Source organism: Stegodyphus dumicola, chromosome 10 (genome assembly GCF_044657685.1).
Source record: "Stegodyphus dumicola isolate Sdum_Otavi_A_Nest chromosome 10, ASM4465768v1".
NCBI lineage: Eukaryota > Metazoa > Arthropoda > Arachnida > Araneae > Eresidae > Stegodyphus > Stegodyphus dumicola.
In genome coordinates this window covers 137,561,234-137,581,608 of record NC_140777.1, presented here as the reverse complement: position 1 = coordinate 137,581,608, position 20,375 = coordinate 137,561,234, and the positions used below count along the sequence as shown (strand labels likewise).

General features: G+C 34.9%; 1 protein-coding gene across 3 annotated transcripts in view; it reads right to left on the bottom strand.

The window, feature by feature from the left end:
- Positions 1 to 18,571: 18,571 nt before the first annotated feature.
- The window catches only part of LOC118190917 (rho-related GTP-binding protein RhoA-A-like), a 98,933-nt gene continuing 97,129 nt past the window's right edge, over positions 18,572 to 20,375 (bottom strand). For all 3 annotated transcript variants that reach the window (XM_035361709.2, XM_035361710.2, XM_035361711.2), the window contains one exon: positions 18,572 to 19,905. In XM_035361709.2, the coding sequence (XP_035217600.1) occupies positions 19,696 to 19,905 (210 nt within the window). In that variant the 3' untranslated portion in view covers positions 18,572 to 19,695. The remainder of the gene's footprint in view (positions 19,906 to 20,375) is intronic.

The following is a 20,375-nucleotide window of genomic DNA, read 5'->3' as shown; positions in this document are numbered from 1 at the left end:
TTTCAATATCCTCCTCAGCCCCCTAATCAACATCCAAAGAAGCTATCATCAGTTTTAATCATAGCTGGCACCAAATTCTAATTACAGCCAAAAGAGACCTAGTTACAATCAGTCTTAATAGTTTCAACTCTCAACTTCTTATTTCAAGTATTTATGCATCTCCCTCCGAGGATATTTCTCCTTTGCTTCAAGATTTAGAATCCATCTTGTTTTCCTTCCGAGGTCCACACATAATTTATGGAGACTTCAATTCACACAACCAGCTTTGGGGCTACAACCCTTGAGGAATTCTTCAATTCACATAATCTTGTCATTCATATCCAAGCCTCGGATTTACCTTCTTTCGAAACAATGTATGAGAGAGGGTGGCCAGATCTCGTAGTTACTTCCCATCACCTAATTAATTCAATTTGAAATCGCAAAATTGAAGAAGACAACTCCCACTCAGATCATAAATATATTACTTTTGAAATCAAAGAGAACTCAGAATCAGTTTTAATGAAACGTTTTAAAATTACTAAAAAGAAAGAAAAGAACTTAATTAAGCAAATTCAACAATCCGCACTTCCAGTGACTTCTTCCTTCCAACTAAGTGCAACAAAAGAAGATCTAAATAAAGCTACAGAAGATTTTATAAAAAAAATCCAAGAAATACCTGAAAATACCTTTCCAATACGATCTGCAAAACTTTACTTTCATATAAAATGGTGGACTAAAGAGTTATGCGCTCAGAAGCATAAGGCGAGAGCATTGAAACGGAAAATGAAATCGATTACTGACGATTAATTAAGACACCAAGCCTGGCTCAAATTCAAAAACGAAAATGCAAACTACAAAAAGATGATTCTCGAATCTAAATTAAAAAGTTGGCACAAATATTGTTCAAACAATAAAGAAATTTATGGCACCTTATACAAGATCGCTAGTAGTAAAATATTTAAACCGTCGCAAATCCAACTTCCCTCAAATTTGCTTTCAAGTTCTACTTAAATTCAGGATGCCACTCTCTCAACCCTAAATGAGATTCTTGACTCTGTCTTTCTAAAAGATGATCCAGCTGAAGATTCGCCTACTCAAACCAGAATCCGTAACTGCGATGACATTCCACAAACAGACAACGATATTCCGTTCTCATAACAAGAAATAAAGCAAATAATTAAAAACCTAGCTTTAAAAAAGGCACCAGGCCCAGATGGCATCGATAACCACATTATAAAATTAATCAATCAATCCCATCCTGACATAATCTGTAGCTTTTGCAATCAATGTATAGAGCTCTCTACCTTTCCTGACTGCCTGAAAATTGGTAATATAATACTCTTCAATAAGAAGAATAAAAGCTCCGATGAACCTAAATCTTATCGTCCGATAAATCTTCTTCCAGCCCTGGGAAAAGTTTTGGAAAGATGTCTCATTGGTCGTCTAAAATTTCATGTTTACAGCAAAAACTTAATAAGCAATAACCAGTTTGGATTTCGACTTGTTGAAGCCTACTTTCAACAAGTCATGCAATTAATTCAGCTCTTGAACAAGTCAGAAACAATAAAATCAACCAACTTCATTCTTCAATAATATGTCTCGACTTAAAATCAGCTTTTGATTCTTTATGGTGGTCAGCAGTTTTGCAAGCGCTGCGTTCCTTTAAGTGCTCTCAAAATTTATTTCTAATTATTCAAGATTACTTCAGAAACAGGAAAAGTATGATTCTTTACAACAACACTGAAATTGTGCGTAATCAAGTCCGAGGATGTCCTCAAGGGTCTTACATGAGTGCAGATCTCTGGAATATCAGCTTCAACAACATCATTGCCTATCCATGGCCAGATCACTCAAAATTGTAGCTTTTGCAGATGATGTAGCTTTTATTACAAGTGGCCGTACCAGAGACATTTTACAGAATAATTGCAACGAAACACGCCAGTTATTTAACCAACTTTGCAAAATTCAAAAACTACAAATTTCACATAGTAAGTCCCAAGTCTTAGTGATCCATAAACCAGGACAAAATATAACTAAAGCTTTAGCTCTAAAAATTCACAATCAAAAGATCAAATCTGTGAATACAATCAAATACCTCGGTTTAACAATCGACCAGAAATTCTCCTGGATTCCTCATCTACAAAATATTAAACTTCGTACAACATCAATAGCTAACTGCCTACGATGTATGCATGGATATAACTGGGGTTTAAATCCCCATATAACACGTATTCTTCTAAAAACAGTCGTCTCAAAAATGGTAAATTACGGAGCCGGAATTTGGGCACAACCAATGACAGTGAGAAAGATTAAATGTTTAAATTCAATTCAAAGGCCTTTTACTCTTTGCATTACTCGGGCGTATCGCACAACTTCAAATATAGCACTTGATACTTTAGCTGGTATTTTTCCGTTATCAATCAGTGCAGAAATGGAATGCACCTATATGAAAATCCTTCAACTTAGCCGCAGAATTCAACAACCAAACCTTTTGGCCATCCAACTATGAAAAGAAAATTAACCCCAATCTTATCCATCCAGCGCTTCAAAATAATATTCCCCACGTCTGAAGAAAATTCAAGTTCATCTCCAATTGCTTATACTGATGAATCAAAAATTAAAGGAAAAGTTAGTTCCGCAGTCTTTTTTCAAATTACCCCCTCAAATATCATCAAATGGAAAGGCCATCTTCATAATAATAATAGTGTTTTCCAAGCGGAATTGTCAGCTATAAAAGCAGCGATTGAAATAGCCATTCTCAAAAATCTCAACGAGTTTAGCATAAAATCTGACTCCCAAGCAGCTATTCTAGCTATTAAAAATCCCTTACCTTCCTCTCCATTGATATCCGACATAAATTCTCTTCTTGGCAAAATTCCAAACTACAAAATTCAAATTTCATGGATCAAAGGACATAGTGGCCATTTTGGTAATGATCTGGCAGATGAACTAGCCAAAGAAGCAGCTATTAATCAAGATGGTACTGAAATCATCATTCCGTGGCCTCGCTCAAATTTCAAGTACCAAGCTTCGCATCTCTGAACTCGAATCCTTCACTAAATTACTTTATAACAGGACATGGACCCTTCCCTACATATTTCTACGCAAGAAATTTGGCAAATTCTGATATCTGTATGTGTGGGGAACAGGGAACTCCTGATCATTACACTTTCTCATGCCCCTTAACTGAGGATATTCACATAAAATCCCCAAGAACTAACCTCCTGGCATTCCAAAAGTTTTTAATTAAAGATAGACATCAATACCCAAAGTTTCAGAAAATTATGCAACGACTCTCTTCCTACGGCCTAGATCTCTGTCAAGTGTAAGTCCACATACAGTTTTAAACTTAGTGAACTTTTACATGCTGTGATTATGAACAAAATGAATCCGCTCGTGAACTTTATAAACTGCAATAAACCAATATATCTGAAATAACCCATGGACACCCACCTCTTTAGCATTATTATAACAATTCATTTTAACATTGTGTTGCCAGTATTAATTATAATTATCTCATTATGTTTATTTCCTATTTCTGTTGCACCAAATCAGATGTTCAAATTATCTTGTGAATCTCAAATTGTATTCCGTCTATTTTGTAATCTACTTATGCTCTACACCATTGTTTTTAATAAATACTGGATGCGGGGCGTACTGTGGAATTGCACAATGAACCATAATAGGTAAACTCTAGACCTTTTGAAAAGCTTTAGTCTATGCAAATTCTTATAAAACTTGCAAATAATTCTTATTAAACTTGCAAAATAATAATTATTAAATTATTATTTTTTTTCAAAGAGTTAGTATGGGAAGGCATTACCAGTTGACCTATGGTACATCGCTGGTGTCCCCCATACTTTTACCTTTACCATCTACAGTGGCGCCCGAACTAAGAGGGTCGTGGATGATGAATCTCCACACCCAGGATTTGGCGATTGGGTCCCTTAAAAATCCCAGCCGCCCTTTAAAAGGGGGAGTATATAAGGTATTTTTCCCGCCTTCTTAGCGTGCCTTCGTGGTGTAATGGTTCTGCACACTGGGACGTTATTCCAGAGGTCCGGGATTAGATTCCCAGCGAACGCGTTGTTAATTTTGCATCTTGCCTGCTTCCAAAAAAATCCTAATATCTCTACAAACTTTCCAAAAATATCAGCTAAATATGCTAAACGCGCGAACCATAATTTAGAAGGTATTTCTCCCACTTCCCTAGCATGCCTTCGTGGTGTAATGGTAGCATGCTGGGCCGGTATTCCAGAGGTCTATTCCCGGTGAAGGCGGCTGCATATTTTTCATCTTTTCTGCTTCCAATTAACCTAATGACTCTACAAGTGTCGCCCGAACTAAAAGGGTTGTGGATGATGATTCTCCGCACCCAGGATTTCCCTAAGACCCTAGTCGCCCTTTAAAAAGGGCAGTGTATAAGGTATTTCTCCCACTTCCCTAGCGTGCCTTCGTGGTGTAACGGTAGCACGCTGGGCCGGTATTCCAGAGGTCCGTGGTTCGATTCCCGGCGAAGGCTTCCAAAAATTTCTAATGTCTCTACAAATTCACTAAATAAACAATTTTGAAATTAAAATTTTGTTTCATAGAGGGAAATTTCAATTTCTAATAGTAGTCCCCCCACACACAAAAAGACGATTTTAAACTTTGATTCTAGATAACCACCTTATTTCAGAATGTGACAAAAGCGTTCCATGTTTACTGCGCATCTCTTGGCATAAAATCATAAATATTCTTGATTTTAAAGCTCGGCTTTTAATAAAATTAATTTTGACAACTTGATTCAACACGATTTTCAAGTTTTGGGGGATTGTTTTGGCTACTAAAGCTTCAAGATGAATGGAGTAGTGAGTAAATTGAGTTTCAGGTGCGACTTTCTTTATTTGAGAAATATCACCGGAATGTCTTTCTGTTAAAGTCTAAGCTCCGTCACTGTATATGGCAATATACAAGGAATATCCAAGGAATATCATTCTCAGACATAAAACTGTCAATTACTTTGAAAATTTCATTTATAATTGCTTGATCATGACGAGATTTACAAATAAATACTCTTTGGCAATTCGTTTAATTCTTCGAAACGTAACTGTAAACTAAGTTCGTTATATCAGTCTTGGCAATTTTTAGGCGTACTAGATAACTAGCTTCCAAAGCTTTCTCACTTGAAGTAATAAAAACCTTTCATTATTTGTTTACTATTTTTGAACTCGGATAATTTTCTCTTAAAATATTTTTCAGAGTTATCCTTTAAATTGGCATGCTTAGATTCAAGTTGTCTTTTAAGAAACGATGGTTTCATACTTTGATTGGATAACACTTCACCGCAAACAACACACTGAGCGTGCATTTCATTTCCATTCGAAATAAATCCCAATGATAAATAACCGTCATTATATTGTCTGTAAACAATTTTTTCTTTTCTTTTCAATATTTTTAGTACTAGTATTTTGTCCTGGATCCATCACCTTTGAATCATAACTTTTCCTCTTAGTCAATCCTAGCCATTTTTCCATTTGGAAAATCTAGGTTTGTTTTATTATTTTTTCACAAATATTTAAATGCACAATATATTACGAGTTCTTAAAATCAGACAATGACATCCTCAAATCGTACAGAAAAGTAAGGAATACAAAGCAACACGAAGCCGAAATATTTGCTGTTAGAAACAGCAAAAGTGACCTAACAATGATTCGAATTGAAAATACGGCAATATGAGCTCAGAAATTGTGGGGACATAAAGTGTAGCTAAAATCGATCAACTCTAAAAGAATCAATGAGATACTATTATCTTTTTATAGGAATTTATTTTTATTTCCTATTAAATACAACATTCATGTTATGTGGAAGCATATTCTTCGACTCCCTCTACTTCTACATCTAACCAGCAACATGGACCGTCCATGAGCTTGGCCCAACGCGGAGCAATCGAGGCAACGCCCAGATAGCTTCGAGACGTGGAAAGGAACGGATACAAGCAGACGGCTTGCGTATCTTCCAAGAGCTGGTGAAAATAGACGATTTCGTTCGATGCTCAAGTTCCTTGTGGTCCAAGCGGACGATGCTTTTCTATAGTTAGCCGTGGATGGATGAGAATAGACGTATTCTCTCAAAGCATGAGCCTACGTGTCTGTAGAACTGTTAGAGACTGATGATGTGAGAGAACTATTCACCGTTACATTAATTGAATCCTGTTTAGACTGAGACTTTCATTACAAGGTTACCAGCTGCACTATGCACTTTCACCTTAATTCATCTTTTCTTTCATTTTATTTCATATTAGTAAAATATAGTAGTTTAATTATGTTTAAATCGTGCTCTCTTACATATATTGCACTTCATTTAAAAACATCATTTACGACAAATTTTTTTTATGTCTGTGGTTAAAAGAATATTTGTGAAAATAAAAAAAAAAAAAAAAAAAAAGATTATTTTGCTGAAGTCTATCATCTCATAAATTTACGAGTATTAGAGAAAAAAACTTAGAGAGGATGCTGGGGTATTTAAATTTTGAATTTAATCGTTAACCCTCTGATTGCTCAAGTTGTGCACCAAAATCGCTTCCCCCCCCCCCAATTTTTTTTTCATATTTTAAATCTCTATATATTGGAGAATTGAAAAATGTACTTTTTCTTTCTAGAAAATATTTTTTATATAGATTTTTATCATGAGAAACTAAGCTGCCAGAAAAAAAAAACCAAATCTTTTTTTAAAAATAAATTTCAGTCTAATTACAGTTAATTTATATTTATTGCATAATATAAAGACGTAAAATGTATAAAATTTAAGAAAATATAAAGCGCTGAGTGTAAAATACCTTAGAAATGCAGTTTAGTATGAGAGAGTACGAAACAGGATTAAAGCCAAAGTCCAACTTCACAGTTTTTGCACCAGATTCGATAAATCTAATTCAATAATTAAATAATCAAGATAATCGCTGAACGTTTTCTAGCAGCCATTTCTGTAAGAAAAAAGCGGCAAAAAGTGAAGTTTGAGAGCTAATACCACGTGCCTTCAAATGCCGCAATTTAGTGGACAACAAACGATATCTGTTGTCCAAGACGTAAACTAAACGTCTAATAATGTATATAATTTATTTCAATGGTTAAATAGGAAACAACGGGATGGGCTCCTCAATAAAGGAAAAAAAAAAAAAAAAAAAAAAAAAAAAACATATGCCCGCGGAAATCGCGGGGTAAGAAAATTTTCAACATTTTGAGTTGCCCGTGGAAATCGCGATATGATCAACCAGAGGGTTAAAAATACTTTTTTTTTTTTTTTTTGCTTATTACCTATTGTTCTCTTGCGTACTATCAGTGGTATGCGAACCACCAGTTGAGATTTCCTGATTTAAACCTTTCGTCAAAAATAGAGTTTATGAAATTCAGAAACCAACTGAAAGCAGTAATTGGCATTATTGCCCTAGGAAAGACAACCCCGCTGACCTCATACCACGAAGAACTACTATTGATAACTTAAAGTTTGCCAGCTTTGGGGGCATAAACCACCCAGGCTTTTACAGTCTTCAGAAATTTGGCCCTCTAGTAATATAGACACTACTGAAGAAAAAATTTGCAATCCTGGAAGGCGTTTGCTAGTGCCGCAACAGTGTAAATGTATCGTACAAGATAAGATAAATTATTTGATATTTTCAAGGACAGCAATCTTGTGAAAATATTAAAAATAACAGTTTAAAGTAAAAGCTTTACTTTGAAAATTACTTACGAACTTAACACATATCCCCTCAGCTGAAGAACTTACGAGGGCTGTCTGAAAAGTTTCCGACCTCAATATATAGATGGCAACTCAAATCAACCGAACCTGGAACCAATGAAATCCGGATTCATCATTACAGCCCAGAAACAAAAACAGTTAAAACAGTGGACTGAAAAAGGAAAATCGGCTGCAAAAATGGCAAAAACTGTTCCTTCTACTGGAAAAATGGTGGCAACAGTTTTTTTTGGGGGACAGCCATGGAATTGTGTCAATAAATTATCTTGAAAAGGGAAAACCATTACCGGAGCATACTATGCAACGGTACTTGACAAGCTGAAGGTAGAAATTATTGAAAAACGGCCACATCTGCAAAAGAAAAAATTTTGTTTCACCAAGACAATGCTTCATCTCACACCTCAGCAGTTACAATAGCGAAAATCCATCAATTACAATTTGGACTGCTTGACCACCCACCCTTTTCGCCAGACCTGCACCAAGTGACTTACCCCCTCCTAAGCTAAAAGAAGCACTTAGAGGGCAAAGATTTTCGTCAAATGAGGAGACATTACAGAGCCAAGATTCCACATATTATTTGGACGGGTTAAAAGGATAGGAGCATAGCTGGAAAAATTTATAGACTTAGAAGGAGACTATGTCGGAAAATAAAGGTAATTTTGGAGGAAAAAATATCTTTTTTCTTTGTTAGGTCGGAAACATTTCAGGCAGCCTACGTAGAGTTCAGAAGAGTTTTGGATCCTAATCCTTCAATGAGTATTCCATAATTCAGAGATTTCTTCAATAGAAATTGATAAAAACATATTTAAGAAGTTATCCTACTTTCGCTTTTCTCTTTGCTTTTTTCTTGATAATAAAGAAATCTTGCGGCTTGGAGGAAGATTACAATTTTCTGATAATAATTGATAGAGAAGAAACAGTTGATAAGCCGTATGAATGGTTTGTTTTATTTAATTTTGGCAAAGCCCTCGAGGGCAGTCTGCCTAAGGGAAGGGATGCCTTCGTAGAGAACTTTATAAGGTAAACTAGCTCGTATATACGTTGCACATGGGAAAGCCACGAAAACTGTGATGCAGCCAGGCCGTTCTCTGGGATTCGAACATCGGACCAAACTACCAGTATTCAACAACTTTACCACTCACCTGCTGGTGGGCTTCATATAAATGGATTTAGAATTCAAATGTTAAACTGATGAAGAATTCTAAAGTTTTCTGAACAACCACTACATAATTCATCAACAAATGACAGATAAATAAGAGATCAAATATAAAGATAAGTAATAATATCAGCATAAGATTAAATACAAAAGAAATAATGGACATAGCCTTCAAAATTGTTAACTCCATTTGCGGAATCTCCCTCAGACGATGTCTTTTCCAAAAGAAACTTGATGCAGAACAGCGAGAATTATTGTTACATACCGATGTAAAATGGTTAAGTAGAAGTAAATTTCTGCAATGATTTCACGAGTTATTAACTGAGACAAAGCTTTTTCCAACAGCAAGATCAACAAAAGTGATGAGCTCGACTCGGTAATTTAGCATTTCTTACAGACTTTACATCAAAATTAAGTAATTTAAATTTAGAATTGGAAAAAAAAAAAAAAAAAAAGGAAAAGAAAGACAATAATTGAAATGATCAGTAGCATTAATGCATACGAAACAAAACTCATTACGCTAATAGAAGATCTCCAACAAAATTATTTGAAACTCAAACTAAATTAGTATTTAAGGAAACTTTTAAAAAAATCAGCACTGAACTTCTTTTAGGTTTTAAAGTGCAAACTGTCGAATGAGAAATGTGTGACTGGGCGTTAAGAAATAAGGTTTCCACTATCAGTGAATCAGCGTACACTTCAAATAAGATTTTTTTTTTTCGTCGATCAATCAATAAGTCTTACAATAGAAGATGAAAGACTTCCGGATAAAAGGAATTAAGGAGGCACTTCTAGGTGGTTCTGGGAATGCAATTCATCGCAGAAATGGGTGTACACTGACTCTCTTTCTGACCAATAAAAAATTACAGCTACTATTTTTACAGCCAGTTTTCTCTAGATACACGCAATCAGTTCGACTTGTGATTTCTAACTCTTTTAATGTTGTTTAATAGTAAACTTATAAAAATTATCGCAAACCCCCATGTAAGCTCTCGCGATATAACCCATGTGACAACTTGAAGATCCGTGGTCCGAATCTTGGCAAAGGCATAGCTGATTTTTCGCTTTTCTTGGTGTGTGAATTGAGGAGAGGAATAATGTCTCTACAATGGGATTGAATTAGAATATGATGGACCATAGCTTGTCATTAACTTGATTTGTTATCCCGGGTCTTATGCTTTCCCCATTCGAGCGTAACGTGGGGGATGAGAAGGTGGGGAATTATCGGATTCGCCTTTGCATATTCCCTTGGTGTATATAGTAGCATACCCATCTGGCAGTTGGATGATCAATGGTTCGAATTTCGGGGAAAGCATATCTGATTTTTTTGTATTTTGTACTTCAAAAATAAATAAATAATTTTAAAAAGCTGATCTCTTTACAAACTTGCTAATTAAAATTTTAAGCTGAAACACAATAAAAGTAATTAAAAGCTTAGAAAATGTTTAAAAAGTTTTTAAACATTTTCCTACTATCATCAAATTAAAAATTTTAAGGCTAGATAAACACAATCATCTCCACTGCATCGTGCAACAGGCATCTTTATCATATTAAATACGCTTTAAATAATTAAAGCTTAGTTAAGAAATATGGCAACACCGTAATTGCAGCAAGAATCTGGCAGTGTGTGAAAAGAAAGAAGTGAAACGAAGAAAACTAGTGTTTCGCCGAGCAAAATCAAGCATCATATCTGAGTGTTTCGTAAACGATAGTCTTAATTAAGATTCATCGAAGAGTGCATGGCACACATTAAAGGCTAAATAAGTTACACTCGGGATGATTCCAGAATAGACAAATATGCAAAAGCAGATAGAAGGGACCGACGTAAGCAGATTTTAGAATGGAATGTGTGTATGAAAATGGGGCGTTGACGTGTTACAAGCCGCTGTTAAACGGTAGGTTCTGCTGCTGTAACTAATCTTTTCCCATGCGCATTTCGTGTGTTGTGTATCTTACTCTAAAGTGGAGCTCACCGAATGCATTTTGCCTATATTACTGGGGCTAAAACCTAGTGCTATTTAAAAAAGATTAGAGGACGATTCCTGGGTAACTATTTTTAAACAGCTACGCCCTTTCCGTGCAGCGAATGCATGCTGATCGGAATCAGCCCAAAAAATGACGATTTGCAACCCAGTGGAACGGTGCCTTGGTACACCAGGGTACCTGGGCCGAAGGCCCTACCCCTTGTAGAATATAATTAAGACATTACGATTTGCTGATTTTTCATTAACTTTTACTAATTAATCTTATTTTATTTTATTTTTTTATTTATTTTATTTTTTTTAATATATATATATATATATATATGTAATATATATTTCGAATTTTTGATTTTTTTTTGTTTATTTTAGGGTTTTTTGTATGTTATATGCTAAAATCCTATTTCCTGGATTAACACAGGTTACTTTTTTCAGTTGCTGTAAAGGAGTGGAAGGACAGAAAGCTATCGAGTGGTGAAAAACCTGGAAGTCAAGATGTTTTAACACAAAGCAGTGCACAAAGTGAAGCCAGCCCTTGGTAAATGAATATCTACATATATACATACATATATAATAATGCGACAAGAATTTATGAATATACAAAAAGAAGGTGTTACATAAATATATGATTACATTAAGCAGGAATACATTACTATGCTATGCTACATTATCCACTCATTTAATATGGCCAAAGGTCTGTATTTGTTGTCCAGATTGTATGGGTCGTACTCAGGTATCTTAATGGCAGGGTTTTGTAATTCTAGCTGCCTGCTGTGGAATCTTTTTGCTATTCGATAGTACACGGATTTTAGAGGGCGAATGCCCAGTTCCTCGTGAATCTTATTATTTCGCACATACCAAGGTGCATTGGCTATTTGTCGAAGAATACAATTTTGCGCTGTTTGCAATTTGCCCCGATACCTATTGCATGAGTACGCCCATACAGGACATGCATAGCATAGTAATGGACGCAATATGGATTTATAAATGAGTAACTTGTTATCTATAGACAAAACACTGTTTCGAGCAATTAAGGGGAAGAGTTGAGCTTTACGGGCTCGAAACTTATTGATAATATTTGTGATGTGTGGGTTCCATGACAGAGTTTTACTGAGGATCACCCCAAGATAAGGGACTTGCTTGGCCCAGGGGATAGAGTTGCCATACATGACAAGATTCTTCTTGAATTTCTTTTTTCTGGTGAACAAGATAGCTTGCGTCTTGTCAATATTGACTTTTATTTTCCACTGTGTGAGCCAAGTCTCCAGTGCATGTATGTAAATTTGTAAATGTTGGATAGCTGAACCAGCAAATGCACTTTGTGTGAGGATTGCTGTGTCATCGGCATACATAGCCAGTGTTGTGTTCTGTGTTGTAGGGATGTCGTTCACGTAAATATTAAAGTAGGTGGGCCCTAAAAGGGACCCTTGAGGGACCCCTGCCCTTATGGGCTGTAGATTAGAATTTGTTCCTGAGACGTGAACGACGAATGACGATTTACGGGAGCGGAAGGCTTTTATAGTTCGACCGTCTCAAGCGCAACCTTGGTTGGCATTCTGCCAAAACACACAGACTCGCCCAAAAGGGGCTGTATTACTTGCTGCGACGTGAAAGATCTTCTCTTCTCCGGAAAGAAAGTCCCCATCCTTCCACCCTATTTTGAGAATAATTCGGTCCGAATGGCGCATGCGTCTTTGAGCTCATGGTCGCTGATGAGGCGGTCGAACCATACCTCCCATTCAAAAGCGCCCTGTAGCATCTTAAAAAGACATTTCAGTATACGCATTACATTACAGAATCTGTTTATTGTGCTCTATTTTACCTACTTTTACATTTTTTGAACCATCGTGCACAGAAAAATGTTTTTCTTCTCATGCATATATGTCCAGAGGTTCATATCTGTTTTCGGACACTTGTATTTTTGAAATTTACTTTTATAGGTCTTGTACTAAATATTGAAACATAGAATCCAAATTTTTCCTAATATATTATATTTTCTCTATCTTAAGACCTACTTGTTACAAAATGATATTATCAAAATATTTTTACAATAGAATAATTTATTCCAAAAGTGTTAATGAGTAACTCACATAATAATTGCAACACTCGAAATTTCTGTTAAGATGTTTTGGAAGACGATGTTTCTTGTCTTAAATAAACATACAAAATAGAATTATCCCCTGAATTTGGAAATTATTACTTGTTTATCAAAATACTACATTAAGATTTCTATACCTGAAGGGAACATGGCAAGGCATCAGAAATTAATTACAAGCTATGTGCGAAATTTAACTATTCATAATTTTAAAGATAATAAAAGCTATCGTAAAGGTATTTAAAATATCCTTAATGAGGAAGCGTTCAACTATTTTTCACGCATTGATACAATGAAAATTGCGTGGAAATATTCGAAACGCCTGAAGTCTGGATCTCATTCAAGTTAACAAGAAGGAACCAGATATGCATCCTACCAAAACTCAAAAATTAGTGTCGAAAAACTTGCAGCGTATTTAGATAAAAATTAACTAAAAAATGTTAGAAGAGTCATTAGAGCACATGCATACGATATGCAAGAAGGAAATTCTTCGTCAACAAGAAAACAAGCAAATGCGGCGTTTGCAAATCCACAATAGGCAAAAATTTATCACCCAGCTATCAATGTTATATTTTCAGACGAGACAAAAGTTAATATTATATTTGGGTTGTGATGTAGTGGCCGAAACCGCTACGCAAACCCTGGGTTGTGACACAGGGTTGAAATGAACTTCAAACTCAAGTTTCAACAATAACATGAATTTTACTAAGATGAAAACCTTAACAGTTGCATATCTTGACAATATGGGACTTGGATATATTTAGTCCCGTAATTTCAGAATTTTGTTACAGGCAAAATACTCTAACGCATTTGTACATGAGCAATGATCGTTCTTAGCAGGCCAACATGCTCATAGCTCTAAACAGGAAAGTTTTTCTCTCTTCTCAGAAAACCACCTTATGTATCTCCTTGTGTTTACCTGCTCTGAACTCCCAGGGGAGGGATTCTTTCATTCATACTTAACAAAGTGTCCATCTCCTGACCCTGATGAAAAGACTTCTTTTATCTCTTTGTTCACTGGAGCGACCTTCCAGGCTGCAACCGGAATCATTAACAAAGGTACAGGATTTCACCACTGATATGAAAATTACTGCACTCTGAAATCACGTATCCTAAATAAAGAACGTTTATGCCACCTTATCACAGGGTCTAATCGACGAACTGCTGTTATGCGAAATCTAAATGAAAATAAAATCCGAAAAAAAGTCTGTTGCCTGCTGAAAGCATGAAACTGAAAATACTATAATGGCTTGGGTGAATTTCGTCGCTTCTGGGATGGGAAATTAACTTTTATAAAAAATAATATGGATAAATATAAATATTTAAATATTCTTAGTGAAAATCCGAGAGCATCTGCAAGAAAACTCGGAATGAAAAACACATTCATGTTCTATCAGGATAACGATCTAAATATATAGCTCTAAATACATCTTTGTAGTTATTACAAAAGACCTGAAGTTATCAAGACTCCTCCATATTCTTCGGAGTTAAATTCTATCGAGCATATATGGAGTGAGTTGGAGAAAAGAATAAGTAAACATGGGATTTCTTTGAAAGCGATTCTTACAGAGGAATGGATCAAAACGAAACATTCTTACTCAAAAAAATTAGGCCAAAACGCATGAAAAGTGTAGTTTTAGCTAAAGGGTATCCAACGAAATATTGGATTTTCCATTCTTTTCTTATTTTTCATTAAATATAAACTGCTTGTTCAATGTGACGGAATTTTTAGATGAGCTTATCGTAAGCCTAAAACTTTCTAAATGAAATATTTTTGAATTTTTTTTTATAAATAAAGCTTGTAGATGATCTAAAGAAGGGGCGTCGCAGTTCGTGGAATCCTAAATATGCTCAACAGGATTTAAATCAAACGAGTTCATGTGCATCGTTCGAAGAATATCCATATTTAAAGGTATTCAGCCATCATAGCAATTCGACAAAGTTGAACAAAACGTCTGGCCCACACACAGGCTTATTGAACAGGCTCTGAAACTAATTTCGGAAAGCAGAACTTCACCTACGTACTTGCATTCGATTACAGAATATTTGCAGTAGTCATTAAGGTTACTCGCTCCGTTTCTCGTGGTTCCTTTCTAACATTGTCTAAATACTTTCGTGATTTCATGTATATGCGTTGGAAGACAGCATGTTCCAATCTCTCTCTAGATAAAAAGTACACCTATAAAAAGTATAAAAAATGAACATGGAATTCATTCATAAACTGTAATCGTGCGGAGGCAATTTGATTCTACGACGAAGACGACATTACTTTTCAACGCTATATTCTAGAAGATGCTGATAATGAGATATAGCATAGTGTCTTCTTGCATATGGAATATGCTCGTGAAGGCATCGATCAGAAATATATTTGCTTATTAAGTTCGAGTAACTGTTGAGAAATCGCAAGTTGTCTAGCGTAACAGGTTTTTTTAGTGCTAACAATTACTCGAGTCGTTTCCAGTTACCCTCGGTCAGTCGGTGGCATGACTAGCAAGTCCACTAAATGTTCCCATGCTTAGAAAGGGATTTTATTTTCTTGAGATTCCACTTTTGGGAATAGTCAGCGCTCTGGAGACCTTCAGTTGCCATAACTTGTCACTTTTGGCCTTCATCTAAATCAGAGCTTCTCTAAGACAGCCCTTGCGCCAATGAATTGCTCCGTTTGTTTATATCGCCAACAAATGATGTTAAATTTAGTGCACTTCTCTGTTTTGAATTAGCGCATCTACTGTCAGTCTGTTTTATATGGCAGATACATAGTTTCTTTCAAAACTCATGAGCTCTTTTCACTTATTATATTTTCGCTCTACTATCTGTTTGTTTTATGAGGAAAACGTTCTTTCCATAGCTATTAGCTTATCTATCGTCTATGCGTTTTATAGAGGGAGGAAAAGAATATTTGTGTTTCTCCATTGTTTTACTCTGGCCGTTTGCAACAAGATTACGCTTATTTTGTAAAGAAATTTCAGCATGCATTTTATTCAAGGAAATGTTAAATCTTAGCAAATTTCTTCAGAATTAATTTATAGCAAATTGTAATTAAATTCTGTGTTCTTTTTCAAATAGGTTTAACCAAATAATTCTTTATATTTGCTTGCAAACTCACAAAGCTTGTTAATTAAGTAGTTATAGCAAGATTTTGAAGGCGTTTAAGCCCCCAAAATGATGCTATAATTATTTATGCCAATTTTGCTGATTATCAGAGTGATGACAATGATATAGTCAGCAGATGAATTATATTCAAATTCAATCCACTCCCTTGTTCCGCTATCAGAAGAAACTGCCTTTATTCATCAATGAAAATATCTCAACAAACCTAGCACTCTAAATCGGGAATATACGTTTTGTTGCTGAACATTTTTTATAGCTTTCATGTATGTACTATTAATATTAAGTTTTATGATATGGGAAAGTTATTAAATTTCTTTTACTTTCAGCGTAGCGTACAAGTTTAAATCTTTCAAATTTCGAAATTTCTGGCTATAATACTTCAAATATTTCATTACATTCTAGTACAATCTCTTCTCTCAGCTATGTCGATGTTAATTGCTTTTTAACTTCATTTTCACCTTTTATTTTAGTGATATAGAATTAAAAATATACCCGAAAAATTATTGTGTCGTTGCTCTTTTTTCCCTTCGTTCTTTATCTGATTAGATTCTGTTAATACACTCTTATTAAGGCATAATGTGAAATATCCAGAAGCTTGCCATCAAAACTCCAGCCGTTGAAATCGAACATCCAGCCTTGTGAGCATTTACAGATTGTCTGCTATAAAACTCAATCAATTGCTTCACCCAAGACAGCAAGTATTCTTATGTGTTGTGTGAAGTTATAGTCTAAATGTTACTCGTCAAGATCATCATTTTCCTGATAGTCGTTGACTGGATACTTGCTCATTAATAAATTCAAGCAAAGCTGTGAATAATTGCCTTTACGAAGCAATTAAGTTCAGGGTATTTTAAGAAGTTTTTGCTCAGCTAGCAAGGCTTTAGGAATTATCTTTTAATTTTGTTCGTTAACATATTTCCTGTTTCTTACAACTCAAAATCTCATTACAGAACTTCTTCTAATGCTGATGACAACGTTATACTTAAGTCGGCTCATAAGAATATACTTTTGACATTTTGATACGAGATATCCATTTTATAGATACATCTTTGAAAAGAATCCTTTTATATACATAGCTTTTAATATCCATCAATATATCATTTAAAAGAATAATTTATATATTTTTTGTTAAGTTTCAAAGATAAAATTTCTACAAAACTCGACTGAAATTTTAAATGGATATCCGCATTCAGATGATTAATCTATTTTAAAAGCATGTTTTCAATTTATCAGTTCACTGCACATGTAACTACAAGTATTTTGTCTCTGTTGTATACTCCAAATCCGTAGTTTGTAATATACCCAACACTGAGCGAAATATGCTATGTATGCATCATTAAATCGAGGAATCCAAATATAAAATGCAAAACCCGCAGTATTTCCCAAAACAATGCCATGAATATAACAGGGTTCACTGACATACAAACAGACATTATTTGCTTAGAGAACAGAAAGCAATAACTGACTAAAGTGTAATCTGTTTTATTTTTAAATCGATTAAAAAAACTATGCAACTAACGTTATTAAATTTGATGAATTAAAACGCGCTGTATACTATCCTCTGAAAAAATTGTTTATATACATGTAAAACATTTCTAATAGCTAATTTGCTGTCATACACAAACTGCTTTTAAAAGAAAAAAGCTAACTACAAATGATGCTAATGTAGAAATGAAGTGTGATCTTTGCTGCTTTTATCGACTTACGATCATTATTACAGTGCGCCACAATGTGAGACACCCAGGCCCAGGCAAAAGTAACCTGTACATAATTATTATGTACTCACACTCCAGAGGCGATGCCGGGAGGCCGAAATCCCCGGGGCCAAACCATGGAGACCTCCATGGACCAGACACAAACTCTAATAAGATTATTTAACATACAGGAATTCCATAGCTCGAGACAAATTTGACAGTACCCCTAAAGTTCCTGTCCAGCCTCAACGGACCACCGTAGAAACACCCGGGGCCAAACAATGGAGACCTCCATGGACCAGACACAACCTCTAATAAGATTATTTAACATGCAAGAATTCCATAGCCCGAGACAAATTTGACAGTACCCTAAAGTTCCTGTCCAGCCTCAACGGACCACCGTAGAAACCCCTGGGACCAAACCACAAACACAACCTCTAATAAAATTATTTAACATGCAGGAATTCCATAGCCCGAGACAAATTTGACAGTACCCCTAAAGTTCCTATCCAGCCTCAACGGACCACCCTAGAAACGGTAGTTCTAGTCCTGAAGGCAGCTAATCTCATCCATATTATCCACTCCCAACATAAGTGACCAGCTCGGGGGAAGATCAGGCTCGATTAGTCGCGTAAACAGGACAGCCACTCACACGTTGTCGCCTCTGCGCCCCACGTTGAGAAAGGACCCTCGGAGGGGAGGCTATTATCACAGAAAAAATAAAATAAAATAAAAAAAAAAAAAAAAAAAAAAAAAAGGGAGTCTGATATTGTTTTATAACTAGTTACAGAAAATGCTATGGTTGTTTTATAAATTTTACTCAATACAATGTTAATAAAAATTTTATTTTTAACAGATAGTTTGGCTGAAAGCCATTCTGTACAAAATCATACATGCATAAAAATATTATGAAAAAATATACATATTCTATATACAAATATGAGCATAAGCCAGGTAGGAACTCTTGAAGGTCTTCCAGGGTCATACAAAAATAATGCTGCACTGCAACATGTTCTTAAACAGGTTTTTAATATCAAGTAAAAATTTCAAATAAATTTTCAATTAAAAACCTGAAGTACAAATGAATTAATTTACATGAATTTCTATAAATCTCTTTAAATAAATAGTGCCTGGACTTTTTTTTTTTCCTTGTTAAAACTCGAAAACGAACTTTTTGCCGATAAATATTAACACTTAATATAACGTTTGCAGATTATGCAGCTATAAGTAAAAGCCACTTTAACCTGAGTTCAAAAGCTAAATGATGCATTCAAATAACATGCATCTTTCACACATTTAAAAATCTCATCACATAATATAAACATATAAAACAATCATTGTAGAAGATTTAAGATTTTTTTAAATAAATAATTTTAATAAAAGATCAACTTTTTATGTATATATCAATTAATTTTATTATCCCGTCGTTTCAATTTTTTAAAAAGTACCTATTTTTCTTTTTTTTTTTTTTTTTAAAGTAACTTGATTACTTTTTTCTTCAAATGGGAAAAATTTTATTAAAAAATTGCAATTATTATTTATTACTGAAATTAATAACTATCAGATCTAATTAGTGAGATTAAATAAAATTTATACGACAATTAGGCACATCATAATGATTTACAGAATACAAAACATTCAAAATATATCATTAGCAAATTTTGATTTTTCTCTCTTCTTTTGCATAAACAGAGTTCTATGCACTCGCCAAGCACAACATCTTCACTAAATAACCCAATTTGTAATGACACACATGGGCACATGAAGGCGATTAGAACATGAAAAATGGAAAATTTGAGCAAAGGAAACATCGCAGTACCATTACCTGCCTCCTGAAGTTAAGAGGCGGTATTGGCAGTACTCATGAGTCTAATCAAAGTAGACCACATGGCTGCGGCTCGCTCATCAAATGGGTCTGCAGTTGAGCAAGTTCATATATACAACGGCATTTCACATAACAACGCAGCTTCTGTGTTGCTGATGGGGGCGTAAATGTCGCTTGAGGTGCGGCGCATGACGGCGCACAAGACTGGCGAATCGAGGTTTCCCTCCGAGTGCTGCAAGGGCGGTCAGTTCGAAAGCATCTGTCACTCCGATTTCTTCTTTGGCAGACGTTTCTACGTAACCTGTAGCACTCATTTGTCGACACGCTGCCATTGCCTATAAAAAATAAGTAAATTATTCCAATTATGTATGTAACATTTAGTATTTTGTTTCATAAAAGAATCAATCAATAGTAATCGTGAGTGAACCATACAATAGCTAGCATAATATTATTACGTATAGACAGACACCTTTATGTCTTCATTAAGCTGTTAAAAAAATTAAAGGATTATTCACTTTTTAATGAAATGCACATACCGTAACCAACTTTTTGAAAAAAAAAAAAAAAAAAAAGTTCAATGAATTTGTCTGTGTAGTCTTACAAAAGTATGGCACTACAAAATTTGTCACACAAAATTATTTCCTTCTAATGAAGAGGAAAAATATATTTTCTAACGCACTTGTGGAATTTACAGATATTTCCGAATACGGAAATAAAATACTTAAATATTGGATTCCTAATCGGATAGGTATAACGGTCATTATATGCATCCATTAAAGCTAGTCTTTCACAAGATAAATTTTTT